This window comes from Argentina silus (assembly GCF_951799395.1).
Source record: "Argentina silus genome assembly, chromosome: X".
NCBI lineage: Eukaryota > Metazoa > Chordata > Actinopteri > Argentiniformes > Argentinidae > Argentina > Argentina silus.
This window is the reverse complement of record NC_139653.1, coordinates 38,929,874-38,952,781: the sequence shown is the minus strand read 5'-3', so window position 1 is coordinate 38,952,781 and position 22,908 is coordinate 38,929,874. Positions and strand designations below refer to the sequence as shown.

General features: G+C 42.0%; 1 protein-coding gene across 1 annotated transcript in view; it reads right to left on the bottom strand.

The window, feature by feature from the left end:
• The window catches only part of hhat (hedgehog acyltransferase), a 48,036-nt gene that overhangs the window by 11,049 nt on the left and 14,079 nt on the right, over positions 1-22,908 (bottom strand). Inside the window, exons 9-11 of the mRNA XM_083695236.1 lie at positions 14,450-14,485; positions 1,563-1,764; positions 319-463 (exon numbers count right to left, since the gene is read on the bottom strand). Of these exons, the coding sequence (XP_083551362.1) occupies positions 319-463; positions 1,563-1,764; positions 14,450-14,485 (383 nt within the window). The remainder of the gene's footprint in view (positions 1-318; positions 464-1,562; positions 1,765-14,449; positions 14,486-22,908) is intronic.

Here is a 22,908-nt window from a genome sequence, read left to right as displayed (position 1 = left end):
TTATTATTTTTTTTTATTATCCTAATCCTTCCTTCTTCTAGCACTGTGACTGCTAATGACACCTGGTCCAAGCATAGATGTTTGCTTATGATGACTGATGTATAGATGATTCACTTACTTTAGACAAATATACTTGCTGTAAGTCGCTTTGGATAAGAGCGTCTGCTAAATGTCAAAAATGTAAAAATGTATTGAAATCATTGAGGCAAGTGTCAGACTGTATCCATTGTCATACTGTAACATAATTTCCTGGTAAATACCACTTGAAATAAAATAAAGCTTAGCCAAATCCTTGTGTTGATATGGGAGAAAGCTCACCTTGAGTGAAGACTCTGTTCCAGAAGATTCTGCCAACGTGTATACCCCCAAGGAAGACGAGGTTGGACAGTATAAGCATGGCTGTGGAGAATGCATAGAGAAGGGCAATGCCACGCCTCCTCATGGGCGCAGAGAAACATCGTTCCTAAGGAGGGGGGGAAGCAACAGGTAGTCACTCATTATCATGATAAACCTTCAACAAACAAAAGTTTAAATTGGTCTTGCAGATTGTCATTCAAGATTAAACAGGTGAATAACTTTTCACACTTGCTTGTTTCTAATTTGACAGTATCTTGTTGTTGTAATAGGCAAGACATATGCTTGTTATGGTGTACAATACAAATTACATTTCCATGTTGAAAAACGCATTATGGCTAAATAATCAAACTTATAACTGAGTAAATCAGAAGATACCACTACTGTTGGAAGTTGTATTGGTAACATTTTCTTGGAACCATATTGAACATTATGCCATGGTATGAGACTTGCATAATTACAACTATAATTGCAGCCTGGTGAAATGGAGTGTGGGGGATAAACTACTGTATTCTTCTCTCTCAATGAAGAGAGATTTATGAGGAATGAGTGCAATGGATAGCGAAAGAGAAAGAGCCCTCAGCCTCACTGCCCATCCTGTGTAATGGAGGGTCAGCTAATAGACCCAGGCTTTACTAGGCAGCTTCACCACAGAATATAAAAATCAAATGCGCGTATGGGCTGGGCCGATAAGAACTCCACCTTTTTTTTTCAGCTTAGCCCTAAATCTAAAACACAGTGGAAAGCACTCAAACATTCCCAAGCTTATGCACACATGCAAACAATCCAACCCAAATGTATGACAAGATGTACATGTATGCTTTACCTATGCCTTTCTAGCATTTCTATAGACATCAGGATAAAATGTTTGATTTTCATTTGATGTTTCCCAATTTCCATGGGGGTAGCGTTAAGCTTTCTTGCTTGTTAAAATTTTAATTAAAATGTCAATGAAATACAAAAGGTGGAGGCTGTCATTTGACATTTTGGCTAAGACAGTAACATTTGATCAAATAACAAACAAATATATGTTGAAATGTTGTTATATTTCTTTGTTATTGTAAAAAAAATAGTTTACATTTAACCAGGCACTGCAGATAAAATAAAAAATAAAACTAAATCTTGTGCAATAAATTAAGAGTCTGAATTTATGCTGCACAGTGCACATTCCTGACTAATAAGTGAATAAATTAATGAATCTCACTTACAATAGAGGGATGAATGAGGGGTGAAGAGAGGAGAGTCTTCAGTCCATTCTCCACCAGAACCCCGCCCCAGTTCATCAGCGCCCAGTATTGCAGGTAGTCATGTCCGCCATGCCAGAGACAGACAAAGCCAAAGGCCAGACCAGTGGACAGCACCTTCCACAGCAGCCCATGGCGAGAGCCTCCTAATGGGACATAGATGTACCTGCAACAGGGAGGTAGACAGACCCAACCATCAATATATGGTCAACCTGCTTTCTTTTCACATTTAAGCTGATTGCAGCTGGAACCAGACGTCATTGGGCCAGTTCAGCTCTCTTTTAGAGAGCCAAGCAAAGTAAGTTTTGGTTTGGCACTGTAGTGTGAAAACGATGTTAGCTGCTTACTCTATTATGGTTATGAACTTGGGCCAGAAAAAAACAGCACATCATCATTTTAATGTAAAACGACGATAAGTGGCCCCAAAAGGGCTCTAGCCTTCCACACACGTTTCTCAGGGCAACGGAGAAAGGGAGAAAGAAGCTATTGGTGGCAAGGAAGTACATCTGTTAGTGACGCTGTCCACTTCTGCGTGATGACTGGTCAAAAATGTAATCCCCTATGGGGACTTGTGCCATCTTCGCTGTCTCTCTCCAACCCATTCAACCACTCAATTAAGCATCTCAACAGTGGATGCATAAACAAACAACGTATGATAAATGTCTTTCATTAAAACAAGCCGTTGCTCTTCGCCTGTGGGGACTCTCTTATTGCAACGAATGATGAACCTCTAAATCAGACAGGGGAGATTTAATCAGCTCTACCATGTCTCTGGGGTGTGAGGGCTAATGGAGCACTGGTGGCATTATCCCATGCTGTTAAGCAAGTCTGCTGCACGCTTCCCTCCTCTTTCCTTTACTCCCATACTCTTGCTTATCGTCACCGGTTTTAACCATCTTTGCCTTTGTGGTGGAGCCGAGAGGTCTACGCTTCTCCAATTCAAGGCTTAGGGAGCGTGCACCCCTCGAGCCTTTCAAATTGAGTTCCTCTTTGAAATGAGTCAATGGATGCCCTTCCTTGTCTCTCTGCCACAGTCTTGTTGCCAGTATACATTTGTGAATTGTATTTTTTCATACTCTAGGTCATTCTAGTAGACATGTTTTCCTTGATATTCTTGATATGTGCTTGCACTTACGCTGCAAGCTTCCTATGAAACATTATGCCCAACTGCCATCAGCAGTATTTGATAAATCAGTGGACAAATTGACAAAAAAAAGATCCAATAAGATAGTGAGAGTTGCTGTGGTTCAGCGAGGGGCATGTGACGGCAGTGGTCTAATCCATAGGAGGCCTTTGTTGGCAGACTGGGTGCGGAGACAACCGTCTCCAATGGGGATTAGTCAGACAAGCTGCAGGAGTAGAGAGGATGACACCGAGAAGAAGTCATTTGAGTTGTTTGCTTATTGCACAAATCCCCAACATATACACATAATAAACATAATACACCAACACACAAAAAAGCAAAATCACTCCGCTACCCGAGGTGTTGTTATTCTAATCCCAAACCCATTTCGTTGCAAGCTTTGTCTCTCTTAAATGTTTTAAGCCTATTTCTCAAGCCTAGTGAACAAGCGCATTTTGAATTTCCATCGCTGGGCTTTCTAATCCCACCCTGTATGATCACCAGTTTGTTTATATTCTGCAGTTCGTGTGGTGGAGATCTATAAAAAAGACATTAAACTAGTTTTTCTTACATCATGTAAGAAATATTAGTGCCCTGTACTTGAGCCCTTACTAGTTTAAATCCCTAACTTGTTACCTTGTGTAAAGCAAGCTAAGTCCCTAGTATGAGCTTCGGCTTACCACTAGGATGATTGGCTAAAAACTTGAGCCCGCGGCTAATCTGACAGTTGATAGCTCATTATGCCTTGTGCGAACAGAGACAGCACCTACATAGCAACGCTACCTATTACGCTCAGGCAATTGGCATGCCATCTTACTGAAGCTTCATTGCTACACTACTTTGGTGTGTCGGTGAATGCTTTCTCTCAAGTGAAATTTTTCTAGTTTTGGTTGTTGCCCCCACAACAGCTGTAGTGTGTCAACTCCCTTAATTACCACCGTGTCTCCTCTTTTCTCCCACAGAAAAGATGGCTCCAGTTTCTGCCAGGTCCGGGAGACGTCATACAAAGAAGGCAGCTCCCTGGGAACCTGCCCGAATGGATATGGTAGTGCTTCAAAGTTTACCCTCAGTGCCATGGATTAATTCACGCATGGACGGCCATTCTTGACACCTCATACTGTGAGTTAGGGCTCTGCTGGATACTGATGTTCTCAAATGGCTAGTCAGGTATGTGGAGAGGTTGTCGCTGCAGAGCACCTTCATGAGGGTGAGGCATCGCAGCTCTCTTCTGGAGAAGGACCTCTCGACTCTTCCTCCATTGCTGAACCTCAATTGAGCTCCGGCTCATGCAAGGCTGTGAGGAGTTGAATGAGGAGGATGCCAACAGAGAAGCAAGCAAGCTATCTGGCTGCACCTCCAACACAAGTTCTCCAAAGGGGAAGGTGGTGCTGACCTGGGCTCCCTCCCTTCTGTCTAGCCCACTAAGGCAACATGGGAGGAGTGGTGATTTTAAAGTAGACATGTCCTTCCTGGAAGCAGTCCACAGAGCCTCCTCCAAGCTCGAACTTGAGCTCCCCAGGGCCCTGCCACCGGCCAAGAGGCTAGAAGGGACCCTGCAAGGCCACGCACCAGTGTGTGCCCATCCTCAATGAATACCTTGATGCCATCAAGTCATCGTGGAACCAGCCTTTTCATCCAAGGTAGTGAGTGGCTCCAGCGACTACAAAGTCCCCCTAAGAAGGCTGAAAAGGCTGGGTGGCCCAATATGCCTCAGATGGAAGCCTTGCTGGCCGACTATCTCGACCCGAATGCTGGTGCCTCTGCTGCACCCTGAAGCATGAACCGGTTTGGTTCACATCTGCGACTGGATCTACTGCTCTGTGGTGCAGACAGCTCGAGGCCAACGCTAACACAGTTCTACCTGGCAGAGTTGTCGAGCGAGGCCAAGAACCCAGGAGCAAGTGTTGACACGGACAAGTTTATGGAGCTCAGCCTTTTTGCCGACCATGTGACCTGCACCATCAAGACCACGGGTCTACGTGAGTCTACGGGACAGTGAGCCCTCTGGCTGGACAAGTCCCACATTTCCCTCTCTGGGTCACGTCTCTCGCATGCACAACCCCGGGTCCACTACATCCCTCATCCCAGCCAGACTCATGACACTGTCCGGCTGTCAATAGGTGTTTTGCTACCACACGTGCCTGAGGCTGTTGGGTTTAATGGCTTCGTGGTCATTCAGCTTGGCCTCCACATGCAAGACTTTCAGCTCTGAGTGTCTTCAATCCATCTAGATCTGTTTCGCTACTGGTGTGGTGGAGAGACCAGGGGCTCCCCCATGGGAAGACTCGTCGAGCTAAGGGTTGTGATGACAGAGGCGTCGTTACACAATGGGCGGCGTTACACAACAGACGATCGGTAAGCGGCGTTTGGTCAGGTCTGTTAAGCACAGCCCACATAAATGTGCTCAAGCTCTACAGTGTTTCTAGCCTTCAAACACTTTAAATTGTTCCTGCAGTGGACATCATGTCCTGGTCAAAACAAACAATACGTCCACAGTGGACCTTGGTGGTCGCAGACAGCTCAGCTACTCTACGTGTCCCCTTGGCAGCTCCTGCTGCGCTGGGAATTAGTGCAGGGCCAATTGTTCCACCCTCATTTCATTTAACCTTTATTTTAGCAGGGAGTCCCATTGAGACCGAGGTCTCTTTTACAGGGGAGCCCTGCATACACACGGTTTACAACAATGCATAATACACATACAAAATTACAACATAATAAAACTAAATCAAGAATAGAGGTCCTCAATCAAAACTTTAAACTGCCCTAGCGACACCAGAGCAACCAACTGAAACATCCTCTGCAGATTGTTCCAGCAGTGAGGTACAACCACAACTAAAAGCGGATTTATCCAGTTCAGTGGAGAACCAAGGAACCTCAGGAGTTAACCGACTCTTGTTGATGAAGAGCTCTACGGGCCATTAACAGTGTCCGGCCAACTTTTTGATTAAGTATGCAATGATGAGTATTAAAACTATCACCTCTGATAAAGGGTGCTATGGTAGATAGCATCCAAAGGTTTAAGAGTAGTGGCTGGTGCACTTCAGTTGATGACATTACCATAATCAAGCACTGGCATGAAGATTGATTGCACAATCTGCTGTCTGCTGTTCACGGAAAGGCAAGATCTATTCCTATAAAAGAAGCCCACCTTAAATCTTAGCTTTTTAACAAACTCCTCTGTATGTCAAGTCTTTGTCAAACCAAATGCCCAGGTATTTATAAGTGGGGACACGCTCAATAGGGCACCACCTAAAGTACATATGCATAAATCAGATAAATGTTTCTGTGATTTGGTAAATAATTTTCAAACCATCTACATGAAGCCTGATCCAGGCCCATTTCAGACAACCTCGGAATGAGTAGGTATGGGTCGACCGTAGAATGCCTTGGAGAGATCTATAAATGAGGCAGCACAATGTTTTTTTTCTGATTTAGGCAATTTAACACATCATCTAAGACATTTGTAGCAGCTGAGCCTGTGCTATGACCAGGTCTAAAGGCACATTTAGAATAGAATGGGATGATAAAAAAGGTTCATAGCAGGGACTTGACCAGGGACTCTAATACTTTGGAAGGGCAAGATAGCTTGGATATTGGGCAGTAGTTATCTAGGTCTGTCCAGGGTCAGTCAAACCACCATTTCTCTCAAATAAAATGCCTGCAGAGATAAAATGGTGATTAAAGGTATTACTTATCTCAATTTCTGACAAAAGTCTGACAAAACTTCTTTAGGTAGGGAGGAAGAGGAATTTCCACGCTTTAGGGAGTTAATTGTTTTCCAAAATGTTGTAGGATCACCAGCAGAATCCGAGATAACACTTAGGAAGTAGCTTGATTTAGCTTTCCTAATTGATGAGGTGCACCTATTTCTCAGTTGTCTGAAAACCTGCCAATCAGCTACTGAGTCTGTTTTTGCCTGGTTTCTCAACAGAAGGAGATCTGAAAGTACTGTGGTATACCAAGGATTACTTCTATTCTTAATTCTAAGGTGTTTAATAGGGGCACATTTATCTGCCAGAGATGCATATAGATGAGAAATGTTCTAGAGCCAAATTGGGGTCATGTATGCGACTGAGGAAAAGATTGGACCATGGATCATGCAAGATCATCAAAAATAGCAAGATAGCTTGGATATTGAGTGGTAGTTATCTAGGTCGGAGGGATCACCACCTTTATGGAGACACATGATCTGCTTTCCAAACCTTGGAGATAACAGTCAGATTAAAAATGTGTCAATGACTCTGCAATCAGGGGGGCTGAAAGCTGCAATAGGCCTGGATCAAGCAGATTAGCCCCAATGGATTTTTTTTACAGAAATTTTAAGCAGAGCATCTAGTACATCACAAGTAGAAAATTGTTGAAATGAAAACAAAGATTCGCTAGTAGTTGACTGATCTCCCATCGAGCCAAATGGGGGCTGGGAGATGGGAGCGCAGTCGACCGTCTGACCAGAGTAAGCCAAACCACCATTTCTCTCAAATAAAGAGCCTGCCCAGATAAAATACTGGTTAAAGGCATTATTTATCTAAATTTTCTCTGTAATGCTCTCTCGGCTACTATGTCTGTTTTCCTAGCTTTGGCCCAGGCCTGGTTTCTCAACAAAAGGAGATCTGAAAGTTCTGTGGAATACCAAGGATTACTTCTATTCTTAATTCTAAGGCATTTAAAGGGGGCATGTTTGTCTGCCAGAGATATAAATATAGATGAGAAATGTTCTAGAGCCAAATGGGGATTCAACCAATAAAGATCATGTAAAAAAACCTTGCTTGTTAAAATGTTTACAATTTATTTTTGTAAGGAAGCGTGGAGCAGATTATTTATTTATTATTTATTTAGCCATCGCACAGGTGTTTGATTTTTTAGGTTTGAGACAACCAGTCTAGATTAAAATCACCTATTATTACTACTTCAGAATGTGCATAGGAGGATAGAAATGCAGCTAAGTTATCAAGAGTACTATGATGAGCAGATGTTGGGCAATACACTCCTATCACAGACAGCTTAGAGTTATTTCCAAAACAGACACTAACATTCATATTGATTTGGTACAGTGGAAGAGAGCAGAACAGATGCAGTAAAACAGCTTTTGACAAAAAAATAGCCACCCTCCTCCTTTCCCTTCTCTGTCTGTCCTAAATATGGTCATTTAAGGATACATCATTACGAAGCCATGTTTCAGAGAGCACAAAAATGTCTAGGTTTGCCGGTTGTGCCCATGTGTTAATGAAGTCCATTTTATTTATTAGACTTTTGGCATTTAAAATGTAATAGTACAAGCCCATTTCTCATTTTAAAATTGTCTGGTGTTTCTAGGGTGGGTAACTCCTCTGAGGCGTAACTCCCCTGTCTTATAAGACCGCATTGTTGCTCGCGTTGGACATGGCCAAGCATGTGAGTGACTTACGTGCACTTTCGGTTCGTCCGACATGCACTCACCCCTGGCAATGCTAAGGTTACATTATGCCCTAACGCTGTGTTAATTCCCAAAATCATCTCCATTGCGTACCGCAGCGGCCATACTGCTCCCTTTCCATTCGCTACCCTTCTCTTCTCCGGAGCAGGAGTGCCTGAACACCCTCTGTCCTATATGTGTGTTTAGGCGTCGGGCGGCGTCGTTCTGGGTTTGTGATCAGTTGTTTGTCTGCTTTGCGAACCCTACCAAGGGTAGGGCTGTGTCTACACAGAGTCTCTCCCATTGGATTGTGGGGGCTATTGTTGAGGTTTACAATTGCCAGGAATTGCAGCCCCCTTTGGGCATCTGGGAACACTTCAAGGGTGTCTCTGTTTCAGATATATGTGCCGCAGCCAACTGGGCTTCTCCACATACCCTTCAAAGGTTTTACAGCCTGGACGTGACTGCGCACACTATCCTTAGTACTGATTTGGAGACAGCATGATGTAGACAGGGTACATTATTGTATCGTACAATTGTACAGGTTTCCAATTTGGACCAGGCAATCTGGGTTTTTTGCAGGGTCCCATCGTGAGGGGTCAAACCGAGTCAACTGAAATAGAACTAGAGGTTACGAATGTAACCCAGGTTCTCTGAAGGAGATGAGGGAGACCCCTCACATCGTTGCCCCTCTCAAGCTCATGAAGAGTGGTTTGCTGGATAAAATGGGTGTACTTGCTAGGTCCTACAGTATATATAAACACAGGCGGCAGGCGGGGCCATCTGCCTGCAAGCGTCACCAGCCTCAACCAGGCGTCTTCAACGAATAGGTATACAGAGTGCGTGTCCCATAGTGAGGGGTCTCCCTCAACTCTTTCAGATAACGTGAGTTACATTCGTAACCTCTACTTTTCCTTGCCCTTATTGTCCAAACTAATTTCACAATACGGTAAATAGAATTTCCCAGAAAGGATACATAACCTAAACAGAGAATTACAGTGCTGAGGAGGTTTGCTTAAAGGGATAGTTCACCCAAATTACAAAATCACATATTTGACTTGACTTCAAACCACACTTGCTCTGTTTATCTGGGCACTGTCACTAACCACGGTAAGCATTATTTTATTTTTTTTCAAAAAACCAGTGGAAGTCAATGGTACCTAAATTAGCAAGTTTGAAATTTCATGCCCAGGGTTTTCCCCAGGGTTCTCCATGTATCGTTGGGGGTAATATATAGTAACTGTGGATAGCTTATATGATTCAAGGTTTTAATTGCTGTTAGAAGGGTTTACATTTTGGAATTTTCCAGCCTTAATGGTCAGGTTATAAGATCATGAAGAAATCCTGGCCCTTATGTGTTATCAAAATTTTAAATTGCCTGAGCGGCACCAGAACAACCGACTGTAATGTACACTGTACATTGTTCCAGCGGTGAGGCGCACCAAAACTACAAGCTTATTTACTCAATTTGGTAGAGACTCGTGGAACCTCAAGAGTTTACAACCCTGAGAAGAACTTTGATAACTTATGTTCTTATACTTCAATAACAAGGTTAGGTAAGTCGGGAGCTTATGCAGTAGGGCTTTGTACACAAAAAGGAGTAATGGTGCGATCATGATGGTTGGAATCGTGGTCCCATGTTTCCCATGGTCAAAAATGGTTAGGGTTGGTTATTGCAATATCGAATCTCAGTATTGAAATCACAATATTTAAATCACAAAACATATAGAATCGTGATACGTATATAATCACAATATTACCTTAAAAGCCTATTCCAATCAAAATTCTTAAATTCTCTATTAAACGTTTGACATTATTTCTTTTCATACTTTCATACCCTCCCATGTTCGTACAAAGGGGTTGAAACTATGCAGTGTAATAACCAGGGATATTCAGGGGAAGATTTTAACTCTGTTCGAGCCGAAAGCTTTAAAATGCCTTAAAATGGCATGTGGCTAAAGTAATCATGCTTGAAGGACTGCTGAAGTACAGAAATGTCCTTCTAATATCAACATATATTAACCTCACAGCAGCAGTAATTAACTGCTAAAAAAAAGGCTGAATAGAGTAAAAGCTCTTAATATCACATAGGAAATGGAATGTCATACCCAAGACAGTACACAGCCGTGTCAATGGGGTCATCTGTGACAGTCTGAATAATTACCACAATTTTAGATCGGAGAATTGCTCTCACATTATTGCTAGAGCCATGTCTGTCCCTGGGGGCCCTCACTGTGCTATATCATGGTGCATGCTGCACACTGACAGCCTGCTAGTGCTGCAGAGAAAATACATAATTACCCAAGCCTCCCTGTGGCTCATCAATGCAGATGCATTTACATATAGACTTAAATATGGACTATAGACTTAAAATGACTTCCAAATTTGGGAATACTGTACTATATCATCTTTTGAAGTTCTGGTCATGAATTGTACTCTGTCACTTCCGAGTGTTATCTTGTGGAGTTGATCCACCAAGCCAAGGTGGACACCTTTTCACTAATGGTTTACCTTATAAACAACTTGCCTTAAATCTTGAGCACCTTTTGTATAACTTTTTAATGCTTTAAAAATCTACGGCACCACTTTCTATTTTCACCAGAATGATCACCAGAATGCTCTGCAGTTGTGTTTGCATAATTTCCTGCATATCTCTTAACTAACATGAAGTAACATTGTTATAAAACATGTGTTCATTGTTAATGTATTGGTTCATCATTAAAGCTATAATCCTAGCAGTCTCAATCACTCCTTATCTAAGCCTGTATCCTTTCATTTATTGGACTGGATTCTAGCTATTTTCCATCCTCTGAAGAAAATTGAGCTTTTTGTCCAATATTTCAGACACTTAGTTTACCACAGGTTGAATAATATGTCTTCTATAGCTTCTCGACAGTATTTTTTCTAAACATTTCTCTTGATTACGCAGGACAGAAACTAAGCTATTTAATTTCTCTTGTGTATTAAGTATTGCAATTTATCTCAGCGAAGAGAGGATCAGTACATGGACAGTTAGTGTTACAGAGCTAGTGCCATTGGAGTGAATATGTGTCTGTTGGTAAGTGTAAGTATAGACCTACATAATGCTGGTTATACAAACTTGTCTATTCTGCTTTTGGCCGTGAGCTACTGTATTGTCATATAGGGCATCATATGTTATTCTAGAATCTCATTTCACCTCCTTCAGTATTATTCAGCTCAGCAGCCTGCAGGAGTGGTCAGTAATGTGTGAACCGTGAACTAGACCTCAGCAGTGGCTAGTTCTACACTACAGCTGACATTAGTTAGTTCTAGTGCTAAATCAGCTTGTCTCAGTTCATTCTGCTCTTCAGCTAGACACGTTTTAAGGGTTTATCATGGTTTAGGGCACAGTGGGATGCATGTACTCTAGGTGAATTCATTATGAGGAGATGGTTTATGCACTGCAACATCATACAATATGATGAAAACAAACATTGTGCTTGGCCGAGACATGGGCCTGAATGCTGTAATAGCCCAGCTATGGTGCCGGTGCTCAGCATGCGTTGTCTTACATCTAGGATCAGATTCTCCTTAAAATAATTTATAAAAGGTCTCTTTGTTCACTTATGTAATTGAGTTAACTCTAATTTTACCCTATTCAACACAGTGTTTATGACCATTATTTGTGTTGGTTGTTTACTTTCTGAGCATTACATCCAGGTAATCCAAATCCACGTTTTACTATCATTATTATTATTTCTATCAAATATTTGCAAAATGTATTGTAAATAAACTTGCACACAAGAAATGCACACAAATAATAAACTGAAACAAACATACACTAGATGGAATTCCCTGATTTTATTTTGCCATATTAAAATATTTATATTTTCTGTGTTTAGTTCGCTTTTAACCTACAAAAAGTTCACTGTGGACAAGGCAACTTTTCTTGTAATGAATAAAGCTTTGCTAACTAAAAAGATTGCCACTTTACTAGCAAGCTGTAACTAGAATTGGGAAGTGTTTTGCAATTTCAAAAGTTACAAGCATCTTTGTGAAAATGCCAGTTGGTTCACTTTTTGATAAGCTATTTCTAATAAATAAGAAAGCAGGTAAAAGCAGGCACCAGCTAAATCCATGGCAAGGATATTGTACAACACACTGTGTGGCAGAGCTATTGTTTTGTGTTTATACTTTTTACAAATGACAATGACCACAATTGATGTAGGGCAACAATGTTCATTCTGTTGTTGCAACTTGTGTGGAGTGACAGTCACCCATCTGAGTATAAACCAAGCTTAATGCAGAGAGAGACAAGCTCTGTCAAGATAAATGACAGGCCCACTGTTCCTGCTTTTCATACTGTTGTTGAAACCTATACAGTGGCTCCACATCACTTTTGTTTCTGAGCTGTTGCCCATAGTACCGTATGAGTGGGGACAATGCAATGTAATGCCTGGGAAAGAGCCATTTGCATGCCTGAGGAGAGACGAGGCGTCTGAGTGAGTCATCTGAAGATCAACCTTTAACACCTACACACTCAAGGCTGGGAACATATCAGACAGTTAAAGCAGATTTTAAACTGCATTTGGACCACTTCAAAACCACTTTGGCTAACAGAACAAGGGCATTATGCATATCAGTTCATATGGGCAGAACTGCAATCATAAAACATTTCATCAGAGGAGCTTTTGAGTGCTTTACTGGGTGGAAGGTAGAAAGACGAGAGACAAAGAAGAAAATTAGCTCTTGTTTAATGTAGCTCAGATATGACAATGACTCATTATGCACCGTAAGGTGGAAAAATAGAGAATTTGAATAATAATGTAGTTAAATGTTTCACTCAGTAGTGTTAGTAAGAAATTGCATTTCCTTATTCTGGAAATTATAACAATAATACGGTTAATATTAGTTTGAATAGCCTCTGAAACTGTAGCCACTGCTAACCATAAACCAATGGATGTGATTGGGGCAAGTTGACGAAGTCCCACATTTTTGGGCAAATTATCCTTCAAAATAACTTCGAACCAAGTCAGAGAGTTCATTTCAGTTGATTTAGCCATGTAATTAACCATGACCTCATTCTACTTGTCCCTAACCACATCCATAGTTATTTTGGTTAGCAGTGGCAAAATTAGTGTAAGTTAGTGTTCTGTAGTTTGGGTGAACTATCCCTTTCATGGGCATTCTAGAAGAGGCCATACTATCAGAGATGCTGAGCAGATGCATGAGCAGTTCTTTCCATCCATAGAGCTGCCTGCAAATACCATAAATAAAATAAACGGCGGGTGTGTCTGCATTCTCTCTGGAATTAAGGTCTCTACAGTGTTGTGTTACTATCAGAATACTTGATAAAAGGAACTCATTACATCATAAAAATCAAACCAAATGCTTCCAATAAATACCGGCTGTTTTATGTTGAAGAACATTGATAACAAGAAGGTGATAGGAGGGAGTGGAGCTACACAAACAGTTGGCTAGAATGTAGTAGCTTTGTAGAATGTAGTAGCTTTGTAGAATGTAGTAGCTTTGTAGAATGTAGTAGCTTTCATTGATCATAAGCTATATTAGTTGTTATTGGCTGAGGCCTCCCAAATCAGGCGTCATTTTCTATTCTATCTGTAGTTTAAAGTTAAGGCTTATTCATGTATGTGATCAGTCTCTGATAGTGGAATTACGGTGGTACCTACAGCGAGGAACACATCCAGCTTATTGTCCATCATTAAAAGCAGAAAATAATAATTAATGTTATTGAAACTAGAAAGCAGTGCATACATTATGCATCTATTTCATTTGCACATAATTAAATAGATTAGATTTAGATTTCCAAGCAAAAAGAAAAAACAAGCAAAACAGAAAAAAACATGCCACACACAAGCAATTCATCTGCAATGGCATTACGCGATACAACCTCATGATAATTCATGCAGGCAGATACTGCAGTGATCAAACATCTTTTGTTGGTGGAGATCCACATATTGGCAGGGCTATGCATGTGTAGCGACAGTTATTTTCAACATAAAATACTGAATATGCCTGAGCTCTTGAATATCAACAATGAATGAGCTCTCAAGGAGTACAATTAATAATTATAATATCAATTCAAACCATGCAAATGCAGACACATGACAGTGGGCCAAATGAAGCATGTTTCTATGGTGCTGAGTGGAAAGAGCCAGAGCAACTGATTCACAATTTGCTGTAAATGGTCTCACCAAAAAGTATCAGGATGTGCTGGACCATATTCTTAAATGGAACATTTTTGACACTTGTGAGAGACAGTAAACAGATTGTTTAATCCTGTTTTTTTTTACACTATGAATTAACTATATATTTAAAGAAACCAAAATGTACAGAAAAATAAATCGCTCTCACCTGATCAGCCAGTGATACAACCCCACATCAAAGTGTCTGAAAAACAACAAATATAGTCATTAGAAGGACGATTAGAAAAAAATGTCCACCCAAGCCTATCTTGGAAGTAGTATAACGTACAAACACTCCAATCCAAGGTATACTGTGACATTACTGGAAATTACTAATTTGTTGGCAAACATTTTTGATAAAGCTAAAACCCACTTTTGAATGTAGTTTTCTGAAGGCGTAAAGATAAGACAAATCCCTAACTGTGCTAATCTAATGTCATATACTACCAATCCTAGCTGCAACGATGTGCCTCGTGGTTTCCAGGCTGCAGCGGGATACCCATGCCCACCCTATCGGACACTTGGTGTCCCATCCAGAAGGCATTTTAGAGGACAGTGAATGCAAAAATCATTTCACAGCTGTATTTTGCTGGCATGGAAAGGAAAACCACATCACTTAAAAAGGTCCAGTATGTAGATTTTAGCTTTAAAATATTGCCAATTGGCCATGATAAATCGGTAGCCATCAAGGACTGAGATCACATGATAAAGAACGTTCAGTGAAGAGTGCTTTATAGGTCCAAACAAAGTGTTTCCTAAAATTTGGTGTCGTGGGACATCGTACAACAAACATTTTATGTTTGGTTTGTTTACAAGGATAAGCAAATGTGTGCCGCTATTAGAAAACTTAGCATATGCACGTTTTCAACATTTCAGTGTGACCAGAGTGTAAGCTCAGTCCAGATACAATAGCAACAAACGTGGCTAGAAAACAGAAATGCTGTGACAACAGCGTTTCGTTTTTTTTAGACTATTGCTAAGACATGTTGAATCTTGGAGATGCCAACAGTCAAAGTTCTATCGGGGATGGGAAATCGGGGATGGGACTATGGGTCGGTCTCTGTCCGTTTGTTCATATGTCACACGCTTTAGCCCTGACTCCACTGGGACAGATTTTTTTTAAGATTAAACTTGGGTGAATGATGTGTCTTGCCATATAGATCTGTTGTTAGGAGTTTCAAGATGATGCCGATTCATAGGTTGACTGAGCAGAGTACAGAGTGCAACCATTTTCAAATCGCACCGTTTGGCCAATTAGCCTACCTCAAACCCATGAACTGCCTTCAAAGCTGTAAGAACATTTACATTTACATAGCAGATGCCTTTATCCAAAGCGACTTACAACAAATACATTTGTCTAAGTGAGTGAATCATCTATCCATCCGTCATCATAAGAAAAAGTAATCTATGCTAGGACCAGGGGCTATTGGCAGTCACAATGCTGCAAGAAAGGAATATTTTTCATATTATTATCATTATTTTTTATTTTTTTATTTTCAGGACAGAAACTTGCACAGGGGGGTACTGGAGATGAAGAGGTCTTTAGGGGGGACAGTTAAGATGTAACCTGAAGAGATGGTTCTTCAATCTACGGTGGAAGATAGGTAGTGACTCTGCAGTCATGACAGTGACCGAGTAGCGCGGCTGTTGCATCCATGTAGTGGCGGCGGTGCCAGGCGGCCAGCCAAGGTGGAAGAGCGGAGTGATCGGGCAGGGGTTTGGGGGCTGACCATTACTTGCAAGTACAGAGGGGCTGTTCCCTTTGCCGCCCCGGTAGGCGAGCACCAGGGTCTTGAATCTGATGCGGGAGCCAGTGAAGGGTGCGAAGGAGGGGGGTGACATGGGAGAATTTGGGGAGATTGAACACCAGATGGGCGGCAGTATTCTGGATGAGCTGCAGAAGCCTGATGGCGGAGGCAGGGAGTCCAGCCAAGAGTGCGTTGCAGTAGTCAAGGCGAGAGATCACAAGTGTTTGGACCAAAAGTTGAGCTGCTTTCTCTGGTGAGGAATGGACGTATACTTCTGATGTTGTAGAGGAAGAATCTACAGGAGCGTGCTGTGATGTTTGCCACACAGGATAAGTGGTTGTCAAGGATCACCCCATGGTTCTTGGCTGTCTGGGAGGTCACAGTAGAGTTCTCTACTGTAATGGAGAAGTCTTGGAGAGGGCAGGCTTTCCCCAGGAGGAAGAGCAGTTCAGTCTTGTTAAGGTTGAGCTTGAGGTGGTGGGCTGACATCCAAGCAGAAATGTCTGCATGACACGCAGAGACACGTGTTGCCACCTGTGAGTCAGAAGGAAGTGTCATCTGCGTAGCAGTGGTAGGAGAAACCATGTGAGGAAATTACAGAGCCAAGTGAGAACAGTAAGGGTCCTAGGACAGAACCCTGGGGGACCCCAGTGGTGAGGGCTCGTGGAGAGGATCGCGTAAGAGTGATCGGCCAGGTAGGATGCAAACCAGGAGAGTGCAGAGCCAGAGATGCCCAATTCTGAGAGGATGGCGAGAAGGATCAGGTGGTTTTTGCTGTGTCAAATTCAGCAGACAGGTCCAGAAGACTGAGAACAGAGGAGAGGGAGGAAGCTCAAGCAGAGTGGAGGGCCTCCGTGACAGCAAGGAGAGCAGTCTCAGTAGAGTGCCCAGCCTTAAAGCCGAATTGGTGAGGGTCAACCAATCCAACAGAGGGTAGGGAGGATAAGACAGAGGAAGAGAGAGCGGTGAGGGAGAGGGTATGCAGGTTGCGACGAGAGGATACAGTGTGGGTAGAGACTGATTGGAAGGGGGTGGATTTGAGAGGAAGGGAGAAAGATACAAAATGATGATCAGGAACTGGAAGAGGGGTAACAGTAAGGTTGGAGGTATGGGAGGATCTGGTGAAGACAAGGTTGAGCTGATTGCCCGCCTTATGAGTCAGAGGAGAGTGGGACAGGGTAAGGCCGAAGGAGGAGAGAAGGTCAAGTACTCCAGACGAGTGAAGCTTCTCTGACTGGATGTTGAAGTCACCCAGTAGTGAAAGTGGTGTACCGTCCTCAGGGAAGAAGTTGAATAGGACAGACTGATAATAAATCAAATAAGCACTACACGTTCCGGTTACTTTTCAGTCATACGTTTGAATAATTGTCACCAATTCACACAATTGTCACCAATTCACACAATTCACACATCATTTGTGGGGGAGAACATGATTACTGTACACTTGTTTTAAATTGGACCGCTTATACTGTATATGAACTACAGTTGGCAGAGGTTTAGAGCCAAGCTGCTGCTGTGACGATGTTGCGACGCCACTGTCAAAACAACCACCAGGTGGCATCATTGAGCATGATGGATATGTTTAGTGTGTTATAGTGTGTTTACAAACATTGGCGTCTGATTAATTATGTGAAGAGTAGCTTATGGGTTGTTGTTTCAATTTGGATTTAATGTTTCTCAGCTGATTCCCAACATTTCAGCAGTAGGCTACTGTATATGGACACATTTTCACAAAAGCAAAGAGCACAGTTCGTGTCATTAATTTTCTGCTCTGGCACTGAACGTATTTCACATGATTGAAATGAGAACATTCATGAATCAGTCAAAACATTGTTACATGCCATGTGCAATGACGAGAATAAAACAAATAAACAGCTCTGATCACGAGAGAGTTGTATATATTTGTCAGTATGTTAGTCTGATCACCCTTGCATCTGATCACCCTTGCATTTTGGCTATTTATCCAGGGACGTAGGAAGTATATTTCACAAGGGGGTGCTGCCTAAAATGCTGTTACCTAGAGAAAATGTTGCATATCACCTGTTAAACAAGCAACTGGCTTTTGACAGGAGAATAACATAGTGGTTAGTGTGAGTGAAAAGCATGAAATGATCGGGTCTCAGGTAAATGACACAAGGCCTACAGATAATTTACCCAAGTGCACCCGTCCGCAGGGATGGAAATTAAGCTCACCCGCTCACCCAAGGCGAGTGTTTTTTAGAAGGGGTAAGTAAAACCAGCAGCAGACTTGCCTGTCAGGCGAGTGAGATTTTCAGTGAGAGGGAAACACATTTTAAGGTGTTTCGCGAACTTCAGTGATGTATTAAAATGCTCAATTCCACCTTAAAAGTCAATTTCTTCTCTGGGGTGGGCAGACTAGTCGTGGCTACTGGGCTGACAACTGACGAGTGTTCATGATGTTGTAGATAGCTAGGTGATTGACAAATTCACACAAGCTTAGTTTGGTTGTCAAGGGAACATTGTTGCGTTTGACAGCTGTCGTAAGCTAACGTTAGCTAGCAGCAAATAGGCCAATACTCCAATAATATATAGTTTTTTGACCAACGTAGCACCTCCACTGCCCAAGAAAACAAAGAGGATGAAAAGAACAGACAGAGGTCGTACTTGGCAACATGGAGGAAAGGAAGGGAGGATTAGCTCTGTACTGATGGTGAAATGGTGTGGTGCTCTGTGTGTAAAGCAGCTGTCCCAAACACTGGGAAAAAGGGTTAGCTTTTGCTCTTTAAAGCAATAATATTTTTTATTATAATAATTGTTGTTGTAAATAATAATTGTTATTTTATCACCTTGTTATTTGCTAAACTTGTTACACTGTTTTTGTTACAACCTAATTTAAACATTGTAAAACGTTCCTGGAACATTGCACGAAATAAATGTGTAAGTATCTATATAAATTATCAAAGAAAGAGAGCTTTGCCAAGATTTGTAATGCCTTTTTCTGACTCTTGACTTATTCTCAATGTCTTTCCCATTTGAAAGCAAATATAGGTCTGTATCTGCTGTGCACTCACCTAGCTGATGTAGACCTATATGCACTGACATTGCATATACGACTACATAAACTGAGCTAGTAACATCTTAGCCAGGCTAGTAGCAATTCCTGTCTACTAGCCCGGCTGGCCAGTGCCCAGAATCCTTAAATTCCATCCCTGCCTGTCTGGACCCGCTAAACAGCTCTGATCACGAGAGAATTGCATACATTTGTCAGTATGTCAATCCCAACTCATCCAAACCTGCGCTACAATCTATGTTGGGGAAGGGTAATCTTGTTCTTCATTTCCAATAACAAACAAAGGCCTGACAATATAACTAGCACACTCTCCCCCTTCAAAGGATCCCTCAAAAAGTGCTATAAAAAATAAATGCATCGTTATTATTATTACATTGTGAACAAGAGAAGGTGGCCCTTGCTGAAAATGTGGATGTTCGCACCTTATTATAACTGTAGGTTACTTTTCTACCCAGTCTCAATCCTACTGAAACCCAACATACTGTACTTACTGCTGTCACGCATGAACATTCCTAACTTCATTCTGTAATCATTCTGTTACATAATTATAGCCGACTCGCGCTTATTCATGTTAGACTGAGCTAAAACATTTCCCCCTGTTTCTCTGCGCTGAGAGAATGTGTGATCTGCAATTCATGAGCTGCTATAATAAACATGGTTTTGCCAATGTACATGTTTCTGATAAGGCAAACCATTCTCTTTTCAAACATCATTCACAGCTCTTCTCACCACCTTGTGGTGGCTTTTGGCAGCACTTCACACCGCGTGCACGGTACGGCGGCGGCTTTGAAGTACAGTGGCGTGCAGCGGCAGTGTGTAGAGATTAAACCCCTGACAACTGTATATAAACAGAAATGATTTTTCTGCATTCTAAAACTGTTGCGTCTCTTCTGTTGTGCACAGGGCTCTATGTTTAGGGACGTGCAGGGGGCCCTGCAACTTACAAAGTTTCCTCCTGGATGCTGTCTTTGTTTTTGCATCACACGCTTGCACCCCCCACCCCACATTGACAAGTCATTGGCACAACAAAGAAAACCATATTCCAACATTGAGATGGTAACAAAACAAGAAACCTTAACAGACTAAAATCTATCAAGTGATATAAAAGGCCATTTTGAGTAGTTCTCAATTTAATTTGACTGTAAATGCTGTCATTTTCACTTCCTCGTAAAGCCCCTAGTAACCCTATTGGGGCCAACAGGAGGGTTTAACAACTGTCACAAATCCTGTGCTCCATGTCTCCATCAGGCATTTTAAGGGGATTCCAATTCACTCAGCATTGGACTTTCAATAACACAATAAAAAGTATTGAATAAAACAAAACAAAGAAAAACATTCACCTCAGCAATTTCACTTTCTCATGGTCAAATGAATTCACACTTGTCTTCTCTTCAAATGTATGCTCCAATCAATCCCAAACAAACTATATTTGATTAAAAACGACTTGATAAAGACTGCAGAAGGTCAACATACAAGACAAACAAATAATTTGCCAGAAAATGAATACGATATTAAAGGGTTATATATTCAACCGAGAGATCTCATCAGAAAATCATAATCATGAACACACACACTCCTACACACAGACAAACACACTACGTAAACAAACACACAGTTACTACGCCATTTTACTCAATCAATTTTACCCACTCTGTTATATTGTTTATGTACAGCACATTGTTTATGGACTGTAACTCTTGTGTGACGTGCTGTATAAATAGGATTTATTATTAGTATGCCAATTAAAAATCTACTCTGCCCAACTACTCCCTTTCTATTTGCGGCTGTGTTAACATGTACAGAAGTGTGCCCTGAAAAGCTAGATGATGTTGGGACCAGACCCTGTGCCAAGACTGGAAGGGCAGGACAGCTTCAGTGTCGATGCAGCCGCCAAAACCACGTTAGACACTGTGGAATCAGAGCTGAGCGACCTGCCAAATCCTACATTTCCGCAGAAGTCAGTTTCCTTAAAGGGCTAATTTGTCACAGAGCTCCTTCATCCATATCTGTGCACGATTGGAGCATTTCATTTGCCTGTGTTTACCTGAATTGGAAGTGCCAATAAATCAGGTCTGTTCTGGATCCGACAAGCATAAAGCAGGTGTTGAAGAGAGGGAGATAAATGAATCAAACTCCCATTATGACAGAGGCCAGGAAATGGTAACAAAGCTCAGTCAGATGGAGGCAAAGGGGTGTACAGTAGTATGAGCCAAATTATATTATTATTATTATTCAAAAGACAGAAGATTTGGAAGCCTAGTTCATAATCAACCAATTTGAGAACAATTGTGAAGCCTAACTATGTGAATAATGGGCAATCAAAATCACAGGGAAAGCAGAAACATACCCCCCCCCCACATGTGTGATTGCCCATTATCAACAGGTTATCAAATCGATTGAATTGAAAACAAAATGTAAATTTTGGGGGATAATAGGTGAAACTATTTCAACGGGCAAAAATTTGTTGGTAGAACTGGGATAAGAGCTTGTGAATGTGCGTGCCCGAGCGGCTTGAGCCAGCCCCGTAGTTTGAAGTGTAGCTTTTTACTTTTTATTTTTACAAAACACATGTGCTTTCATCTATGTATAATGGTTGTAATTTCTCAAGGGTGATACCAATCTGAAAAAAGAAAACAAATTATTGAATCTATAATAGCTTAACATTGATGAAATTGTGGAAATTGTGGTGATTGGTCTCATCAGCAACAACGATGAGACGGCATACAGGGAGGAGGTCCAGCACCTAACAGTGTGGTGCACCGACAACAACCTGGCTCTCAACACCAGGAAGACCAAAGAGCTCATTGTGGACTTCAGGAAGTCAAAAGCTGACACACACACCCCCATCCTCATCAACAGGACTGAGGTGGAGCGAGTCACCAGCTTCAAGTTTCTGGGTGTCCACATCTCTGAGGATCTCTCCTGGACCCTCAACACCTCTACCCTGATCAAGAAGGCTCACCAGCGTCTCTTCTTCCTGAGGAGACTAAAGAAGGTCCAACTGTCTATCCTGGTGAACTTCTACCGCTGCACCATCGACAGCATACTCACCAACTGTGTCACAGTATGGTATGGCAACTGCTCTGCCTCTGACCGGAAAGCACTGCAGAGGGTGGTGAAAACTGCCCAACGCATCACTGGTTCCTCACTCCCCTCCATTGAAGCTGTCCAGGGCAAGCGATGCTTACGTAAGGCACGTAGCATCGTCAAGGACAGTTCTCACCCCAACCACAGACTGTTCACCCCACTCCCCTCTGGGAGGCACTACAGGTCTCTCCGTACCCGGACCAGTAGGTTCAGAGGAAGCTTCTTCCCTGCGGCTGTCACCCTACTGAACTCCAACTCTGCACCTAGGTGACAACCTACCAACTAACCCCTACACCCCCCCCCCGGACAATTGTACTACTCTTACCCTATAGCATTCCAATAAACTGTACATACTGTATCTTCACTTATACACACTGCTCTTATACTACATACTACTGCTCTTCTGTACATATCTGTCTATACTGTTCATAATGCACATACCCTTATTTTTTACTAATCTTATAATGCTACTGTTATACACTGCACATATCTGTACATATCTGTTTATACTGTTCATACTGCATTCTATATTTATTCTGCTTATAATGTTACTGTTAATACATATACTGCTTATACACTACTTATACTGCTCATTTACTGCTTATAGTGCACTACCTGTATATATTGTTCACATTGCACTTTTCTGCTTATGGTTAAATGAAGCCTCTCCTCCTGGATTTATTGACCCTTGTGCGTCTAAGAAAGGAGGAGGGGTCGCTATGATCTACGACACACGTCTCGGTCTTACGCCTAAAACGGAGG